The sequence below is a fragment of the Neophocaena asiaeorientalis genome, unplaced genomic scaffold, assembly GCF_003031525.2.
Source record: "Neophocaena asiaeorientalis asiaeorientalis breed wild unplaced genomic scaffold, Neophocaena_asiaeorientalis_V1.1 scaffold185, whole genome shotgun sequence".
Lineage (NCBI taxonomy): Eukaryota > Metazoa > Chordata > Mammalia > Artiodactyla > Phocoenidae > Neophocaena > Neophocaena asiaeorientalis.
Genome location: NW_020171809.1, coordinates 552,329 through 570,333, shown reverse-complemented (window position 1 = coordinate 570,333; position 18,005 = coordinate 552,329). Strand labels below are relative to the sequence as shown.

The following is an 18,005-nucleotide window of genomic DNA, read 5'->3' as shown; positions in this document are numbered from 1 at the left end:
CCCTGCGTCGGCAGGCGGACTCTCAACCACTGCGCCACCAGGGAAGCCCAATATATATTTTTTAAAACTCATTCAATGAATCCATTTCTATAAAAACACATCAGAAACCCTCAACTGTTAAATTATCAAATACTGGCTTTTAGGATACCCATTCTTCAGACAATGGAGAAAACACAAATAAGCAGGAAACATTCACACACACACACACACACCCAAGAACCAAAGTGCAAGAATTCATTTCAGTCAAGAGAGACCAGGGACAGCCCACATGCCTTCAGAGAAAAGATCCAAGGTGGCACCAAATGAAGGGGGTTGCAGCCTGCAGATTTCCAATTGAAGCTGCAGTGCTGCCCACATGTGCCCACCACTGGGGGGTATAGTCAGTCCTCCACGAGCCTGCCCCCCAGCACCCACTGCCATGTCACAGGGAACACACTTCACAGTTCTGACGTGGCAAGCTCTTCAGGTACTCCGGGGGCAGCAGCCTGGGAGCCGCCGCTGTCAAGAGGAATGGGTACCACCACCATCCTCCTCACGCCCCGGTCTGTTTTCTCTTCTAAGGATCGGGATGCTCTTGTTAACGCTCCATCAACCTCACGAGTTTCTAAAGCCCAGGAAGACGAGGTCTAAAATTGGATTGAAAACAAGGTCCTGGCTGGAGTCGGTGCCCTGCGTGGCTTCTCTCCTCTGGCCTCTGGAAGACAGACGGCCAGGCCAGGCAAGCACCAGCCACCTCCTTGCCCACCACGACCAGGGAGACCTCCGGGACAGAACCCACATCTGACATAGCCCAGGCTGCAGTCTTCTAGGGCGCGGTCTGCGCCACGGTGAATGCGCACCCACGGCCCACACGTTAGCCCTGGATGGCAAGGCTGTCCACCAGGAATGCCTTTGCAACCTGCAGAAACCAGTTCTCAGATTCCGAAGTCAGAGAAAGAGTTCTCCCTTTGAGAGCCAGCAACAAAATTGAGGAGCTGCTCCCAACAGCTTCCAAAGCAGAGATGGTGGGGCTGGGAGGAAGGGGCAGAGATGAGGCCACGCTGGAAGCACTTTGCCCGGCTCTCCTCCGCCAGCAGATTGTTTCTGCTGATGTTCGCAGGCTGTGCTCCACCATATGGACCGGCTGACTCTGAGAGAGAATGATGACACTAAGACGGAGTGGAGACACTTTTCACCTACAGCCTCTTCTGCAAAGGTCAGACGGCATTCCTGGCTTTGAGGACCCTGTGGTCTCTGCGGCAATGACTCAGCTCTGCAGTGGTGGCACAAATGCAGCCAACAGACGTGTGACTGACCAGGCGTGGCTGGGTTCCAATAAAACTTTATTTACAAAAACAGGCAGGGCCGGGTTGGCCCACGCACCACACTGGGTTAACCCCTGGTCTTCGAGGTCATAGGCTTTGGCCTCTCCCCTGGATGACGAGTCCCACCAAGGCACCGAAGACCTCAAGGGTTTCACGGAAACCTCAAGGGTTTCAGACCCCACTTGGAAAGCCAAGGCAGCACCTCTACCAAGTACGGCGAGGGCTCCTCCCACAAGCCTGAATGCGATGCTGGTTAGGGTTTCTCTTAGTCCAGGACTCAAATAACGCTGTGTGGGGCTCTCAGGTAGTAAGCACCGTGTTCCACACGCTCCTCCTTCACACACGGATCGCCGCGTCATCCTGCCACCCCTGCTCTCTAGCACGCTTCTAAGCAGCGCCTGCTTCTCCCTGCAAATGAGCTGAAAACCAAACAAGCCAACCCTGCCTCTAGTGTGCTGGACATTTTAGCAGCTGACCCAAACTGGAACTCAAGCCCCCGGGCATCTTCCACTGACTCTGCCCTGAGTCAGCATCACGGCCACAGAAAGGGGCTCTTCCTTTCATCTTTTATAAAAAAATTTTTTTTACAGAGCTATATTTTAGGCTTTTTATTTTTATTAAAGTTTTGTGTGCATATGTCTGTGTATTATGCATTCTGTCATTTTCAGCAAGGAGGAATCGTCATTTCGAGAAGTCTCTACTGTACTCCAGAAGGTCCCCAGTCTCCAAGGCCCACCTGGAGAAGACGGCTGAGTGCAGTCCAGGGGCTCTGACACTGGGACAATCGAGAGAAAACCACATACGTAAACACGTACTGCTGACCTGTGCTGTGGCACTGGGACCTGTCACTGTGCATCTGTGTAGGCTACGGCGTCACGAGCAAACAGCAAGATCAAGTGATATCACTGGAAAGAGGACGAAACCCTCTACTGCCATGTCAATAACCTCAAGCCCCTCAGCCACGAGGCAGATGTAACGTGTTCCAGTCTTTAGCTTAGAAGCCCTTGTTTCTACAAGAAACAGTCTACTGAATCCTGAGCTTGGTGCTGTGTTTTCTTATGATTAACCCATTTTGATGTTTTATAAGTTAAACATCTAGTAAAAGACTTCCTGATGCTAAAGGAATTACAATTCATCCTTGAAACATTACAAGCGAGCCACTGCTTTTTTCCACATGGCTCCTTCTTAAAACTCTAACGTCTTCCTTGGAGATACTCAAGGTCCACCCCCAAAAATTAGCAAAAATGGAATCAAAAAATTGCCAGGGGCATGCACATTTCTGTGTCGAAAAGAAAGGAGCGATCCTGAGTTGCCGAGTTAGCCTTGTGCTAATCAAATCTTGGATCAACTAACCAGGTAATCGAGCTTAGATTAATACTCTGTCAGTCCCGACTGGAGGGTACAAGAACAACACCCCGGGTTCCAGGGACCGTGCCGGCCACCCGGAGACCACACAACACAAGAGTAAATGAAAAATGCAATCTCTTTACTTTCAAATCATTCTGCCCACGGCTAAGGAAGACAGTAAAGACAAAACCTCCCTTTTCCCCTTGCACAAGGACTGACGCGGGTGCAAATGAGGAAAGCTATGCGGCACCCTGCTGCTCACCCACCAGCCACACCAACAGGCAAGGGCTCCACCCGGTGTCAGCCAACCTCCAGCACCTTCCCTGGGCTGGAACTCCTGCCACTGGCCAACAACTGCCACCGACGTCGGACTCACGTGTGGAGGGACTCACTGAGCTACTGTTCTGTTGCAAAAAAATGTCTTTCTCTTTGCAGTCATGCTCGAATATGAGCCTGGAGAAAGCAAAAGCATCTACACCTCAGTAAATGCAGCTCAAACCTACCCACAGTAAAACACAGCTCAAATCTACCAAGAGAATCCCAGTACAGAGAAGAAAGGAACTCTCTTTAAAATCAGCTATTTACTTTACTTTTAAATAAAAGAGAAACAAATGTAAGCCCGTTTAAAATCTTAAGTCCTCACGAATCAACACAGTCGCGTTTTGCTAAATGGGGCCTTAGAGCAGTGTCTGAGCCTTGGCACTGCTATCTTTGGGCTGGCTCACCCTGTCGTGGGCCTGTCCTGTGACTGTAGGATGTTTAGAAGCAGCCCTGGCCTCGACCTACTAGACCCCACTAGACCCCAACTGCACACCCTCCTGGTCCTAACAACCAGATGGGAAATGTCCCCAGATGTTGCTAGGTGTTCCCTGTTGTCAAGATCACCCCCAGGTGAGAACCGCCACCTGACAGGACTTACGTGGTCTCTGCAAGAAAAGCGAGGCCAAGCACCAGCAGTCTCGTGTGTAGCTGTTAAAACGCTGTAAAGACCTGAGTTTTGGGCACATCACCAAAAATGTCTTCTGCAGCATCAGTCCTGTGCCAGCTCCCCCCAAGAAAGGAACCTCCAGAACCTTCTAGGAATCCCATCTTCCCACCCCTCGCAGAGCTCACGCCATCAGGGCTGCACCTCTACCTCAGAGATGACCCCTGGTTTACATCCAAGCCCATTCCCCAACCCCAACTCTTCAAGTCACTCCTCAGACCCACCGGCCTCCCCAAGGGGCCTTCCACCACCTCTGGTGTCACGGAGAGCTCCCTGAAACGAAACCAAGCCCAGACCTGTGGCCCTGGCTCCAGGTCAGAACTCCACGGACGCCAGAGACGTCAGGCCTGGACGCAACCCCCTGGGCCTGAGCTGGCGTGAAAGCAAACTCCGCCGGTGGTCAGAGTCAGGGCCCGCTCTTCACAAAGATGCAAAAAGCGCCCTCCCCGCGTTGCTGGCGTTAAGAAGCTGTGCAGAACAAAACCATACATCACCAATCAACTTCCTTTTACTCTGCTGTACAATGACTGCAATTACGAAACCATAAGCTATTTTTGAACTGAAAACCTGAGTATTTTTGTGGAAAAGCTGCTCCCTGTTTTCATAAAATAAAGTGCTGTGATAACCTAAAAGCTCGCTGTCTTCTCAGAACTCTGTCTTTGTCACGAGGAGGATGTAAAATGACTCCTGAACCAGAAGAAACATCCCCCACTGTCACGGGACTGTCACCAACACAGATGGGAGAGAAAAAGTAAGACCGAAGGTCGATGTGTCGAGCCCCCCCACGATTTAGAGGCTCAAAGTCAGCCTTTTACTCAGGATGGAACAGGGCCCTCCCCCCTGAACCTGATGGCAGATCAAACCAATGCATCTGCTTCTTAGTCTACTTCTCAGGTGATTTCCAATTAATTTTTTATCAAAAGACCAGTTTGAGAATGAAAAATAACCTGAGAAGATCCAAGTGAAGTTCCCAAAAGCCTTGAGGAAACTACAGTACCCTCCGATCCGTCTGGGCTTCTCTGCACTCCAGTCCGTCCGTCACGGCCCCGCCTCCTCCGGGCTTCCGGCATCAGCCATTCGGCCCTCAGACTCCTCCTCCTCCCGGGCCAAGAGTTCCTTAAAAACCCCAAACTCCTCAGCAGAAGAACAGGCTGTCTTGGCCAGAAACTCAGCTTCTGAAACCCTGAGGATGTCCTTGAGTAAAGGGTTGGGGACCAGCGTCTGCCCCTTCTTGTCGGGGGTCTGGTACCGGCCCAGGCGCTCCAGGAACACGTGCCTCTCCTTGGTCTTGGTCATGGAGTACTGCAGGAAGTCGGTCTTCACCACGTCCACATGTTTAATCCCCATCCTGAAATAGGCATACTGGAGACACAGCACGGTTAGGAAGCGCAGCTGCAGAAAGCTTTGTAGGCTCCTAAGGCACAGTGAACTGAACTGTCCAAAAGCACTGGAAGAGACCTTGCCTCACTAGCGATGGCAGAACACTACGATCCCGACACCTGCGTGTGGCTTTCAAAGCATTTTCAAATTCATATCGAGAAAAATGCAGCAGAAAATAAAGGGCAGGAGGGAGAAATTAAGTTCTATTTTTCTTCATGGGGTAAGGAAAACTATGAGTATGGAAAAAATAGGCAAAAAATTCAGAAAACATCTAGGATTTGACCTAAGCCATCATAATTGTTACCAAAAAATTAGGACACCCTTCACAATTATGTTTCTAAGATCAACATGCAAAATAGGTTCTAAAGATAGGAAGGTTCTAGCTATTTTTAAATTAAGTATTTTAAGCAGAGGCCTCATTAGGATTCTAAGAATAGGCCTGGGTCATCCGTTATTAATGGCAGAAAAGTTGCAAAAGAGGTTTTTTTACCTGTAGTAAAGAAGTGAAGAACGAAAACCGAACTCTCTTTGGCTGGTGCAAGCAAAGAGGGTCTAGGCCTTTCACCTCATCCACTCGCCCCCGCGAGTCAGCTAACCCTGACTACACTCGAAAACTTGCTGTTACTAATCACGCCACCAGGAATTCTCACCTGGAATTTGTATTCCAGTTCACCAGGGTCCTCCCGAAGAACACAGGGGCATCTGTGCAAAATCTCGGTGACTTGCTTTACCGTGAAAAGGCACTTCTCCTTGAGAACCCCGACGATGCTCTCAATGTCCCGCTGACGCATGGTGAAAATTTCAGGGCAACAGTAAAGCACCCGCTTTAATTTCCCTGAAGAATGTAAAAAAGGGCAAGTACATAATTTTAGGATATTCCAGAAGCCCAAGTGGCCAACCACACCCAATACAAGCCAGCATTTAAAAAACAAACAAGGATCCTCTCCTCCACAGAAGGAGTGCCAGCTTCAGATGACGTCTTCCCAGAAGCGTCGTGGAAATGGGATGGGCCAGAATGAGACATCTCCCCACTGACTCCCTCTCACTTCTCAGACTCGCCAACCCTCCCTCCTGGTATCAAGAGGCCTCTTTCTGGCCTCACAGCTGAAAGGCACCTACTTCATATTCTAGGTCTCCTCTTGCCCTTCTCACCTAGAAAAGCCTTTCACAGGGATTTACTGGAAAGCTCAGACAGTAAGATGGGATAGTAGCTTCCCCCATGTCAGGGCTTTGGGTTCATGTTTCCTTCTATGATAAAATAGCCCTTGAAATATTCACAACCAACCTTCTTAAGACCTAGGAGCCTGAACTCAACGAAAGGGCGCTCCGCTATAATAGTTAATGTAACAACCTCAAGAATCATGACGCACAACCAGAGACTGGTGATCTCCTGGTTAGTGGGTGACCATATATTTTATCCACACTAAGGTGCTTCTCAGGGACAGAGTCCCTACTAGTAACTGCGTTAGGATAACTGGTATAAACTGAGACTCTCCCAGGCAAATTAGGGCATATGGTCTTCCTACAGGTAACTGAGTAAAATTTAGTACCTAGAAACTTGGAACAACTTATTTAAACTGTTAATTAAAATCTTCCTAACAGGTGAGTCAGTCAGTGTCTTGATAAAACGTGTCAGGAATGAATTTCAGGAATTTAGTCTTCATCTTTGCAGCTTAAGGCCACGCTGAGCTTGTTTATTGATATGACCGCTGCATGTAAGGTGCTAAGTTTAGCTTTTTAGATTATACTGCGATAGGTAATCTGTTAAGAGAAACACACACCACTATCTTTTTGTTTGTTTGTTTGTTTTGTTTTTTGCCGTACGAAGGCCTCTCACTGTTGTGGCCTCTCCCGGAGCACAGCTCCGGACGCGCAGGCTCAGTGGCCATGGCTTACGGGCCCAGCCGCTCCGCGGCATGTGGGATCCTCCCGGACCGGGGCACGAACCCATGTCCCCCGCGTCGGCAGGCGGACTCTCAACCACTGCGCCACCAGGGAAGCCCCGCACCACTATCTTTTGCTCATTTTCTAGAGAAGGAGACCGTAAAGATCCTCTGAAATCTGAATTCCCAAACCTTTTCTCCCCCTCCCCCACCCGACAATATTTTACCAGCAAGAGGCAAGAATAAACAAAAGAGCGGCATTCCTCTGGTCAAAGCGGGCAGGGGTCCTAGGAGTTGCTCATGCCCCCCCCCCCAAGGCCCATAAGGAGATCCAGTGAACTTCTAGGGCTCCCGGGGTGCGAATCCTGTGGGGGTGGGGATGGTGGCTCTTTCTGCCCTCACTCCACCAGTGTCCCAGGAATCTGGGCAGATTTCACATTCCACAGTAAATCGAGACACCTGACTGGAATCCAAGCCTCTACAGGGAACTCTGTCTCTCTGGCTTCCCATCACACAGACACAAAGCACTAAGCCCACCCCAAGTCAGCTTGAGCATCAAAGGGCAACATACCTGCACATAAACCAACACCACATGCCCAGCACTGTTCTAGATGCCAGAGCCCCTAGTGAACACGCCAGACACGAGCCTGGGTCGGTCACTCAGTCCCCCCTCCCTCCTGCAATGCCCTCTGCGGAGCTCATTCTGCTTCCTCACCTCCAAGCCAAATCACACATTCCTCTCAAAGGCCCTTCCCCCAGAAACCTCCCCGAATCCACCTCACCAGGCTATTCGTTCCCCATCTCTGACTCCTCAGCTCTCTACATAAAATCTACACCTTCTCATACCTTCTCCAAGCCCCAGCTTTCGCAGGTAACTGGAGCGCTTCTTCATGTGCATGACAGGCAGTTTCAGTAACTGAGGACTTTTCTTTAAGGCCACACACACAGGCTCTGGATTCAGACCCAGGAGTATTAATTCTGAAATGATATCCAGCAACTGCTGAGGGTGGGTGCCTGGCTGTATACTGAGCAGTTCGTTAACATGGACATCACTGAAACCCATGTCCAGGAGGGAACTGACGACCTTCTCTCGCTCCACAGCCGTCCTCTGCTTCTCGAGGAGGCACTGAGTCAGCCCCGTCCTGTGCTCTGGTTCTTGCGCGTACTTCTGGGGTTCAACAGAGGGTGACTCCCCGAGGCCCCCCCCGCCGGAGACCATTGTCAGTTTACGCAGCAAAAAAGCAGTCGTCCTCTTCTGTTCTCCAGGCCGAGTAGTCTGCCTCGCAATAAGGGACCAGGTGAGGGGGATCAGGCGGTGCCAATCCAAGACCTGTAAGACACAGCCCCAATTCCTCACCACTCCCACGTAATGGACACCTCGGGATTTCTGAGGCAGGGTATTTAGTGCCTTGGTCCTACACAAACAGAAGTTTTTATAAGCAATCCGCAAAGTCATACCTGAACTTAAAAAGCCTACAGAGAAAGACGTTCACGTACAGACAACTGCCGAAGCACAGAGATGAGCTGTTGCTGCTATAACTGAGGAGACACAGACGAGGGGGGGACAGGGGAGAACTATTTCAACGCCACCAGGTAAAGTATGGGGGGGGCGGGTTTCCTCCACCTTTTCAGTGCCTGGGGGGCCTGCAAATTTAACTGAAAGATTAGCAGGCAGAAAAAAAAACAGTTTATTTATATGCATATGGTGGCTCACAAGCGCTGGTTCCCTAAATGGCTAGAGTTGGGGGCTAACTTGAGCAAATGGGTGGTGGGCTCCTAGGCGAGCAAATGGGAGCCCAGGAAGTCTGTGATAATGTTTGTTTATGTAGATACACGTCGTTTTCCCTCTCTTTTTTCCTTCATGGCCGTAAAGCTCCCCAGGAGAAAGGATCTGTGGCGCCCTCGCTCCCAGAAAGTTCTGCTTTTAGCGTGATAAGGGCCGCCCCAAGAAGGCTTCTTTCTGTAGCTGCTAAATCTCAAATGTCTGTAACTTAAAGTAATTTCCGTGCCAACTCTGGGGGTCAAGTTGGTACCCACACCTGAAAAATCTGGACCTCACATGAGTCTCCAGATTCACGTACTTAAATTCATTCCACAAAAGAAATCCTGGTAGCCTGCAGGCAAACTACTCCCGTTGACTTCAGAACTCTCCAGGGTTCAGGTTGGCGCGTAACGAACGAGGCCCACATCCCCAGGCACTCAACCGCCCTTCACGGCCCGTCCCAAAGCCTCCCCAGCGCCCTCGGCCGCCGCGCCCCCGCCAGCCAGTCAAGTCCACCCGCTCGCTGCCCCCGCCTCCCGCTCTCGCCCTGTCTGGGGTCCACTCGCGGGGTCGGCCCAGCGCCGGCGGGGTGCAAGTGGGATAAAGCCGCACTGACGGAGCGGAGAGCACCGCAGATCAGGGTGCGGCACCAGGTCGGCGTGCGCCGGCCTCTACGACCCGCCAGGAGCCCCCGCTCGCGGTTCCCCCTCACCTGCCGACCCAACGCAGCCATCGCGCGAAGGCAGCGGCAGCGCCGCTGACGCCGGAAGTAGCCGTCTCCCGGGTCCGCCGCTTCCGCCCTCCCCCTCGGCAGCGCGAAGGCGCGGGAAGCAGTTCCGCGCAGCCCTTGTCCGCAGGTGTCCGGTGCTGGGCAGGTTTCTGGGGCCTGGCGCCGCCCGCCGCCACTTTGGGCGCGGAGAGCGCGCCTTCTCTGCTTGGTGCCTCCGCTGCCCGGGTTTCCGCTTTCTAGAGCTCTCGGCTAGCGCAACAAATGAACAGCTCCTTCCCCATACGTTCGCTTCTCATTACCTTAAAATTCCTCTTAAGAGTGGAGGTGAGAGGAAACCATAACCTCGCTCAAACCGGCCACCGCCTCGCGGTCCAGCAGTAACCTCCCCGGAGAAAGCAGGGTCCTTCCCAAGGCAGGTTCACGTTGAGGTAGAGACCAGGCGGTCTGAGTAAAAGGGAGCCGGTCCCAGATATAGTTATTTGGTGTGGAATCTGCATTCAATATGAATATTAGTGACAAGTTGAAATGGTAGTGGAGCGATCGGTTCAGGCATGCAAAATGGAGTCTGGCGGCCATGGAGGACCTGGTCTCAGCCACTCTCTGCACCGCTGAGAACGTGAGCTTTGAACTGTTCCAGACCCAGGGACACCCCCAGCCTGTTCAGAACAGCACCTGCCAGCTGCAACCTTCTGGTCTCAAGGTCTCCCTTTATAACCGTGCAACCATTTCAGACCCCCAACCCATCCTTATTTGACAAGCACCCTTACTTCTTGGGATCTCCAATTACAATTCTTGATAAACACCCCCCACACACACACACACACATATTCTAGAGGTTTAAAGTATCCAATGGAACTCCAGAAGTCTTTACAGTTTAAAAAAAGGGGGGGTGTCCTCCCAGCTTAGAGGTCTGGTTTCCTCTTGGGATGAAATCCAGTGATGTTTCAGCCTAATTTGCATTCATTCTTAAATTTCGGACATAGGCCTGTAACAGTTCAAATGTAGACACTAACCATCTTTCAAAAGGGGGTAGTGGTGAAAAAGAAAAAAAAGGTGTGCTTTCTCAGCTGCCTAAATTCCACCAATTGTAAGCCCAAACCTTAGTGTGTAAGCATTTCTTCTTGTTTTATCTACTTGTTTCCGAACTGAGAAAAAGGACTCGATTCTTGCATGGATACAATTTATAGAGCTCTGGGCCAGGCACCAGACTGGATGCTAAAAATCTTTCTACAGAAGGATTATGCCAAAGAAGAGGGAGGCTGTAAACTTTTCTATCTGGACTCTTTCTGCAGAGAGCACTCTCAGAGTGTTTCTGCTGCCATCAAATCAGATGAGTTTTAATTATTTTTTCTTATAGAGAAGTAACAGTTCTTGGAGACCTAGAACTTTGCATTCCCGGCCCATTGCACACCTGTCTGTAGAAACATTCTGTAACTTCTTTTGTGTTATAAGCATCATAAAAACTACATAGGAAAACATGTGGTTTTTTTTTCCCCACTCTTGAAGAGTTCTTTGAACATCACGAGACTCATTTGATTCTCAGGAGTAAATGTCATTAAGGTACTACACACTTTAAAAATTCACTTCTAAAAGCCCTGCCTTCACTGTCCCTGACGGATGGAGGAAGGTCCCTCGTCAGTCTCTTGAGACATCACGGAGACTCAGGCAGCACTTCCTAAAGGAAGGGGAAGGCAATATCCTGCATCCCAGTAGTTGAGAATCAAATTAACTGTCATCGGAGCATCCGAAAATATCACGACAGTTGCATGCTTCCTAAATGAACACTAGCATACTAGAGGCAGGCTGGCCCCTGAGCACCTTCCCAAGAGCTCGGGACAGGAGCCTTGGCACCTGCGGAAAGTGATAACGTGGGGAAAAGGCATGGGTTGGGGTAGCAGGGGGCGGCGGGGTGGGGGGTGTCTTGGTTTCGGTTTTGTTTTCTTCCTGCTATTTGAGCAGGGGAAAAATGAAAGGTTTCTCTCTGACACCAACCACTCCCTCCCCTCTAATACAGATGCAAAATAGAGGCTGGATTTCCTGTTCCGGAGCTAGCTGACTCTGTTTCAGAGGGGGATGGACTGGAGCCTAGAGGGGAAGGGCCTTCTGAGTGTGTGAGAGCTGCACTGGGGCCTGAACAGGGCTGGGAGAGGGACAGTTGGGGCTTGAAAGCCCCCCACATAGTCACGGAGGGAGCCTGGACTGGCTGGGGAGTGCTAGGAGGGTGTCGTGGGTGGACAGCGGAGCACAGACAGATGGTGGGCCGGCCCTGGTGAGCTTGTGCACAAGGAGAAGGGCAATGCCTGAAACACCACACCCTCTAGTCTCCTTAGACCAAGCAAGCTGCAGAGCCCTGGGCTCACCCATAGGAGGGACCCCCAAACTGACCAAGGCTGAACCTCTCTCCAGCTGTGGCAAGTGGAGATGCACAAATGGAAAAATAAAGAAATGAAATACTTCCCATACCAGCACTGTAGAAGAATTCACACGGTCCAAGTCAGGGTAATTGCTTACTAACAAAGTTGCTTTAATTTGGAAAACGTTCAAGGAAATAAATTAATGAAATAGTCTGGTCATTTGGTGAATAGGTTCTACACATTCCACATATCAGAGGAGCATATACCAAGTCAGGAAGCAGAAACACAGGCACATATACAAAAGTAGAAAGAGGGTTAAAAACCTTTTGTGTGCCTTTTGGAATTTCACAAATTAGAAGCCTTTTAATAGTAAAAAATAGTACAAAACTCAATTGAACACTAGAATGTTTTTTCAAGGCCATGAAAAAAATGAATTCCAAGTCTATTTTATAACCCTAAAACAATGTAGTATCCCTGGCTTTTGTTCTAACATTCATCAAGCTTGCATATGAGGTTTTAGACGGTGTACTGGGCCTAATTCTTGAGAACTTACTTCCTCTGAATGGACGGGGCCTGAATATAACATGACTTCCTGAGTGAAGGAGAGCAGCAGAGAGCTGGGTTCCCCGGCGGTTAGGGGCCTGCCCGCGCACATGAAGCCCTGCGTAGCTCCGGGGCCCGAGCCACTGCACTTGGGCTCCCGCTCTCCAGCTCCAGACTGCCCGTGGACAGAACTCCGCTCTCTAAAGAAAGAAAAAGATACTGTGTCAACTGCCAACAGCAAGATTCTAAAATACTTTGCTTCTCTTTGGAGAAATTCTTAGGAGCAAAAGACATCAGGGGAACCCTTCAGAACCCAACTGGCAATGTTCTAGACTCCCTGGACCCTGCTGTGGTGCCGCGGGGATTCTACGTCCAGAGCCACAGACAATGTCTGCCCACTCTGAGCAGCGGGGACCAGACACACGGGGCTGCCGCTCCCAGCTGTGGGCCCCCGGGGTCCCCCAGACCATCGCGCTCCTCGTCTGGGCCTTATCCTCCCTTTTGGCCCGCTCAGACCACTGCCAGCTACACTTCGCAAACTCTCTGGCGCAGCCCTCAATCCCGTCTGCGGGTTCCTCCTTGTCAGAGGCTCCCGTGGGCACGCACCCACCTTCCAAAGCCCCTGGTGGTGTTCAGGGACCTCTGGAGTCTGTTTCACAGGCGACAAGCCAGCTCTGGGCCCTGACGTTCATGTCCAGGGCAGCACAGAGGAAGGAACCTTGCCCTCCCCCAAGACCCCGGAAGCAGCCTGGGAACTGCCTCAGCCCCGAGGGGCACGGGCCTCGCCTCTCACCTGGCTTGTTTAGTCGACACACCTCTTCCCAGGTGTAGTCAGCCAGGTTCACAGGCTGTGTCACCCAGGGGTCTGTCACCAGCTTCTCCAAGGTGGTGCGCTGCTCGGGGACAGGCTGTAGCAGCCCAGACATGAGGTTCATGAGATCTGGGGACAGAAAGGCGTGTGGCCAGAAGACTAACGGAGGACCCAGGCTGGGGGCAGGTGGAGCGCATTTCACAACTGCAGGTCCTGGGTCTGATGGGACAGGAGGTGGCTCTGGATCCCCACTTCTAACTAACACTCTGGGGGTTCTGGAATGTGGGGTCCCAGCTATGCTTCAGGAGGGGCTGTGGGAGATGTTTGTTGCCTGTGAAAGGAAAGCTTGGAGCTCGAGATCCCACCTTGCTCACCACACCAAGTGTGGCAGCTCCTAACCTGGGCCTGATCTGAGGGACTCTGGGGGTGCAGAGCTGTGGACACAGGGATCACGTGACAGGATGGAGGTGGGAGGTGGCCGGCAGCAGAGCCCCAGCTCAGTCCCCACAGGAAGGCAGCACGAGCTCTGAGAAGAGCCCCCAGCCTTGAGTCTGGATCTGGGTCCCATTTCCTTTTAGTGTCACCTCAGCCAGGGCCACTCCAAGCCTCACTGCCCAAGTGAGTATCCTGAGAGCCTAGTGAGAGAGCCTGCGGAGCAGCCCCCATAGGCAGAGCTGCAAGAGCCGTGGTACCACGGAATCCAGAGTGTTAGCAAAGCTCTACAGATCTTCTTCTAGGCTGCTCTGGACTGAACTGTGCACCCCCCTACCCAGATTCAGTGTGATGATATTAGGAGGTGGGGCCTTTGGGAGGTGACGAGGGCTAGACGAGGTCATGAGGAGGGGCCCCCGCACAGCATCAGTGCTCTTATCAGGAGAGACACGAGAGGGCCGGCTCTCTCCCTCTCTCTGCCACGTGGGGACACAGGAAAAGGCAGCCGTCTGCAAGCCAGGAACAGGGCTCCCACCAGGAACCGCATCTGCCAGCACCTTCATCTCGGGCTCTCAGCCTCCAGACTGAGAAATAAATGTCTGTGCTTTAAGCCCCCAGTCTGCGGTGTCCTGTCATGGAAGCCCGAGCGGGCTGAGACACAGGCTTCTAACCTAAGCAAAGAACCCAAGGCACAGACTTGATTCATGAGGACACTTACCTCCTCACTGCCTGTAATGATGAATGATTACTCTGGCACCACAGAATGTCACTATGTCACTAATGTCTGAGAGACCTCAGAACCCGTGGTCCAGCTCCCAGGAGCACCTCCAGGTATGGCCGTGAGGGTCCCACTCCAGGCATACCGCCCGGAGGTCCTCACTACAGACGCAAACCGCCACTCATGGCCCTGGGGGAGCCAGCTCACGGGAGCTCGAGGTGGGACAGAAACGCCCAGGTTCCACATGAGCGGCCGGGGGGCCAAGTCCATCCTCTGCCCTCCCCGACAGGTGACCTTACAGTCACTGCCACGGCCACGCTCAGAGACAGCTAGTGTGTGCGCATCCTTCAGAAGAGGGCCCTATGGTCCAAAGGGAAACTCTCCTAAAAATAAAGTTGTGATGTTTGAAAGTCATATTCAAATCGTCCTTACGTTCAGATCAAAGTCCGAGAAGAACAGATTAGAGAGAGAGCTGGGCTATCGGCACGGACCCGGGTGCACTGCTGTCTCAGGCGGGAAGCCTGTGCAACGCCGGCGCCCGTCCGCCCGCCACCGCGCGAGCTCACCTTCCGACACCAGGTACGGGGGGTTTATCGCGGCCTCCAAGGCCTCCTCCAGCTCGCAGAAGGGGTTCTCCTCGAAGATCAGCGTGTACAGTGCGACGCCCATCGACCACATCTCCAGCTCTGGCCCCTTGTAACTGCAGGAAGGAGAGAAAGCACTCAGGGCGCTGGGCCGGCCCCGCACGTGAGCCTGGCACCTGCACAAGTCACCCGAGAGCGGCTTCCAGGGAGACGCACCACACTCCTCGACCACGTCCTCAGCGCCAGCACGTCCGCCCCCAGCCGGGTGCCGGCCACATGCTGTGGAGGGAGAGGAAAAGCAAAGCCCCACTCGGCAGCTGAGAGACAGTCAGGAGATGGCACGGGGGCAGAGCAGAGTGCCTCCCGGGGGCTTCCTGGAGGAGGTGGAGAGAAGGTCCGGGAGTGCAGGCAGAGTGCCAGGCCCGCAGGAACTCGGCTCACTAGGGGCCCTGGGGAGCCACAGGCAGCTTCAGAAAGATGTGAAGGATGCTCGAGGCGAGACTGGCACGGGTGAGCATCCTTAAGGATGAGGCAAGGCAGCGGCGCAGGACAGATAGAGGAGAGTGAGAAGGGCATGGACAGAGGGAGTGCAGGCAGCCGGCCGGCTGGAGGAGCAGGCTTCAGGGAGGCAGCTCCCTGGGGTGCTCTTTGTTATTGCCTGTGGTTACAAACACCCTCATCCCAGCCACCATTTCCTGGGCACTTGTGAGATGCTGGTGCTCTGCAAGGCATGTACATGGTCTAACCCTCATCCTCACAGCAAACCAGCAAAATACATATCACCTTGGTTCCACGTAGAAGAGGTGAGGCCGCTGCTGGGCGGGCACGGGAGCCAGGCTGATGGCCCCCACGTACCAGCCCTTGTGCTGCCCACTGCGGTTGGTCCCTCGGGTCTGGAGCTCGGGCGGGGGGACAGTCTGGCCCCGAGAGACTTGGGCAGCAGCGTCTTTGCAGCAGAACAGGAATGTTGACAAGGTGGCTGAGAGGAACTGGTGAGAAGAGGGCCCAGGACGGAGCCCTCTGCCTTCCAGGGAGCCACAGAGAGCCTGGGGACATCAGGAGTCAGGAAACCAGTGGGCAGTAGGGGCGGGGGGCTGGGCCCCAGGCGAGAAGAGGGGCCAGGAGGGGAGGGGCCACAAGGACAGACCTCAGGGAAGTGAGGGGATGAGACAATGCTACAGCCAGAAAATCAGATTTGGCAGTTTTTGTTTTGTGCCATTTATGTTTTGGAAAAAGAGATTTTAAGAATTTTGGAGGCTAAAGAGAAAAATCCAATAGACTAGAAAAGGGGTCAGCAAACTTTTGCTATAAAGCGCCAAATAGTAAGTATTTCAGGCTGGGGCCACGTGGCCTCTGTCCACCAGGGCAGCACAGAAGCAGCCACAGACACTACGTGAGCCGACAGGACTGTAGTTATGGAAACAGGTGGGGGCCGGATCTGCCGCCCCTGGAGTAGAAGGACATGAAAACAAGAGCGAGGAAGCGGGGTCCCTGAGGACGGGATGCAGAACCGGGCAGTGAAGGACCCCGCGACGCTCTGGCGTCTGTCCCTCTAACCACAAGCCCTCCTGGAGAGACACGTCCTAACCACACTGCTCCAAAGTACGTGTAGGTGGTACAGGATAATACATGTGGTCTGGATCTGACTGGATTTCATTTCATATGTGTACAGACACACTTCGTTTACATGTGGACAAGACAGAAATCCATGCATACGCAGGGGAAACACTGAGCACCGTTTCCATGCAAGCCCACGAGCACCTGAGCTACATCGGTGTCCTTTCCTCTCCCGAGTTCCCTGAGACCAGGCCCTGCCCAGGCCAGACCCCTCCAGCTCACAGGCTTCTGGGGTGCAGAGATGTAAACGCGGCCCGCACCCCTGCTGCTCCTCTCAGCCAGCACAGGAGGCTTGGCGCACCCCGAGCTGACGCATGCTGGGCCAGTCAGCGACAGCACCTCTGGCCAGGAGTGGACCCAGCTTCAGCCTGGACCCTCTGCGTTAATACTTTTTCTGTTGCTTGATTTCTTACATGGCCAGCCCAGCAATATATTATTGGACTAGATTACTAGTTCTGTCATCAAAATAAATAAACCAACTAAAAAAAAAATCCTCTTCATTAATTTGAAGAGTCCCAAGTTTTGGGACTCTTTTTATCTTCCTCTTAACTTTTTTTTCTTTTCTTTTCTTTTTTTATTTATTTATCTTTGGCTGCATTGGGTCTTCATTGCTGCACGCGGGCTTTCTCTAGTTGCGTTGAGCTGGGGCTACTCTTCATTGGGGTGCATGGGCTTCTCATTGCGGTGGCTTCACTTTTGCGGAGCATGGGCTCTAGGCACGTGAGCTTCAGTAGTTGTGGCTCGTGGGCTCTAGAGCACAGGTTCAGTAGTTGTGGCGCACATGCTTAGTTGTTTCGTGGCATGTGGGATCTTTCCAGACCAGGGCTTGAACCCGTGTGTCCCCTGCATTGGCAGGCGTATTCCTAACCACTGCACCACCAGGGAAGCCCTCTCTTAACTTTTAATTATATGAAACTCCAAACATAAAAGTTGAGGAAATAATATACTGAATCTCTGTCTCCATCCCCCAGCTTCCCTGACCCACCTTACTTTTCCTGCCTGCCTGCCCACTTATTTCCCAAACATACTTTATCACTCAACACCTTTGTCAAAGAGGCACAAACTGAAACCATTTTTCCCCCTAAAACCCCACCAACCGCAGGTCTGATGGCAGGTGTGACAACAGGCTGCAGCTCCCATGATACGTACGGGTTTCCCATGAGGACTTCAGGCGCGCAGTACTCAATTGTCCCACAGAAGGTATAGAACAGCTTGCCCCTCTCCAGGTAGGCAGCCGAGCCAAAGTCTATGAGCTTGATTGTAAAATCCTCAGCGATCACGATGTTCTCGTCCTTGATGTCCCGATGAATGATGCTCTTGGAGCGCAGGTATCCCACTGCTGACACCAGCTGAAATCAGGAGGCCACAGGGGACTTTTTAAAAGGCAATTCAAGTAGAACATGAATTTAAATTAAGGATTAAGAAGAAAAAAAGAAAAGAAAAAGAACAAAAGAGTTCCTCTAACTCATCACAAACTGGTGACAGGAAAGACTCTGGAGGCTGCAGATCGCACATGGCTGAGCCGTGTGGAGGAAAAGCAGCTCCAGGCAGCATG

General features: G+C 52.2%; 3 protein-coding genes across 6 annotated transcripts in view; 1 reads left to right on the top strand and 2 right to left on the bottom strand.

Moving 5' to 3' along the window:
- Window positions 1-689, top strand: part of SNED1 (sushi, nidogen and EGF like domains 1) — an 86,844-nt gene extending 86,155 nt beyond the window's left edge. Inside the window, exon 32 of the mRNA XM_024760412.1 lies at window positions 562-689. The gene's annotated coding sequence lies outside the window, so the exon portion shown is untranslated. The remainder of the gene's footprint in view (window positions 1-561) is intronic.
- Window positions 690-4,126: 3,437 nt separating this feature from the next.
- Window positions 4,127-9,437, bottom strand: MTERF4 (mitochondrial transcription termination factor 4). Of its 4 annotated transcripts, none has more exons than XM_024757729.1 (4): window positions 9,374-9,437; window positions 7,746-8,229; window positions 5,667-5,851; window positions 4,127-4,998 (listed from the first exon to the last, which is right to left on the bottom strand). In XM_024757729.1, the coding sequence occupies exons 1-4, from the start codon at window positions 9,392-9,394 to the stop codon at window positions 4,675-4,677; spliced, it is 1,014 nt and encodes a 337-aa protein (XP_024613497.1). In that variant the 5' UTR covers window positions 9,395-9,437; the 3' UTR covers window positions 4,127-4,674. The 4 variants fall into 4 exon arrangements, with proteins under 4 accessions (XP_024613497.1, XP_024613552.1, XP_024613426.1 ...); XM_024757784.1 differs by having other exon boundaries at window positions 8,981-9,407; XM_024757658.1 differs by having other exon boundaries at window positions 7,746-9,412.
- A 2,465-nt stretch (window positions 9,438-11,902) lies between these two features.
- Window positions 11,903-18,005, bottom strand: part of PASK (PAS domain containing serine/threonine kinase) — a 42,186-nt gene continuing 36,083 nt past the window's right edge. The window contains exons 15-18 of the mRNA XM_024758161.1: window positions 17,600-17,799; window positions 14,816-14,949; window positions 13,082-13,228; window positions 11,903-12,488 (exon numbers count right to left, since the gene is read on the bottom strand). Coding sequence (XP_024613929.1) covers window positions 12,379-12,488; window positions 13,082-13,228; window positions 14,816-14,949; window positions 17,600-17,799 — 591 coding nt within the window. The 3' untranslated portion in view covers window positions 11,903-12,378. The remainder of the gene's footprint in view (window positions 12,489-13,081; window positions 13,229-14,815; window positions 14,950-17,599; window positions 17,800-18,005) is intronic.

Excerpts from the sequence above, each read along its gene's own strand:
- MTERF4 (XM_024757658.1), bottom strand. The coding sequence starts at position 8,355 with ATGACTTTGCGGATTGCTTATAAAAACTTCTGTTTGTGTAGGACCAAG. Across the intron at positions 5,852-7,745 it reads AAAGCTGGGGCTTGGAGAAG|GGAAATTAAAGCGGGTGCTT; the intron begins GTATGAGAAGGT and ends TACATTCTTCAG. Across the intron at positions 4,999-5,666 it reads AACTGGAATACAAATTCCAG|TATGCCTATTTCAGGATGGG; the intron begins GTGAGAATTCCT and ends CTGTGTCTCCAG.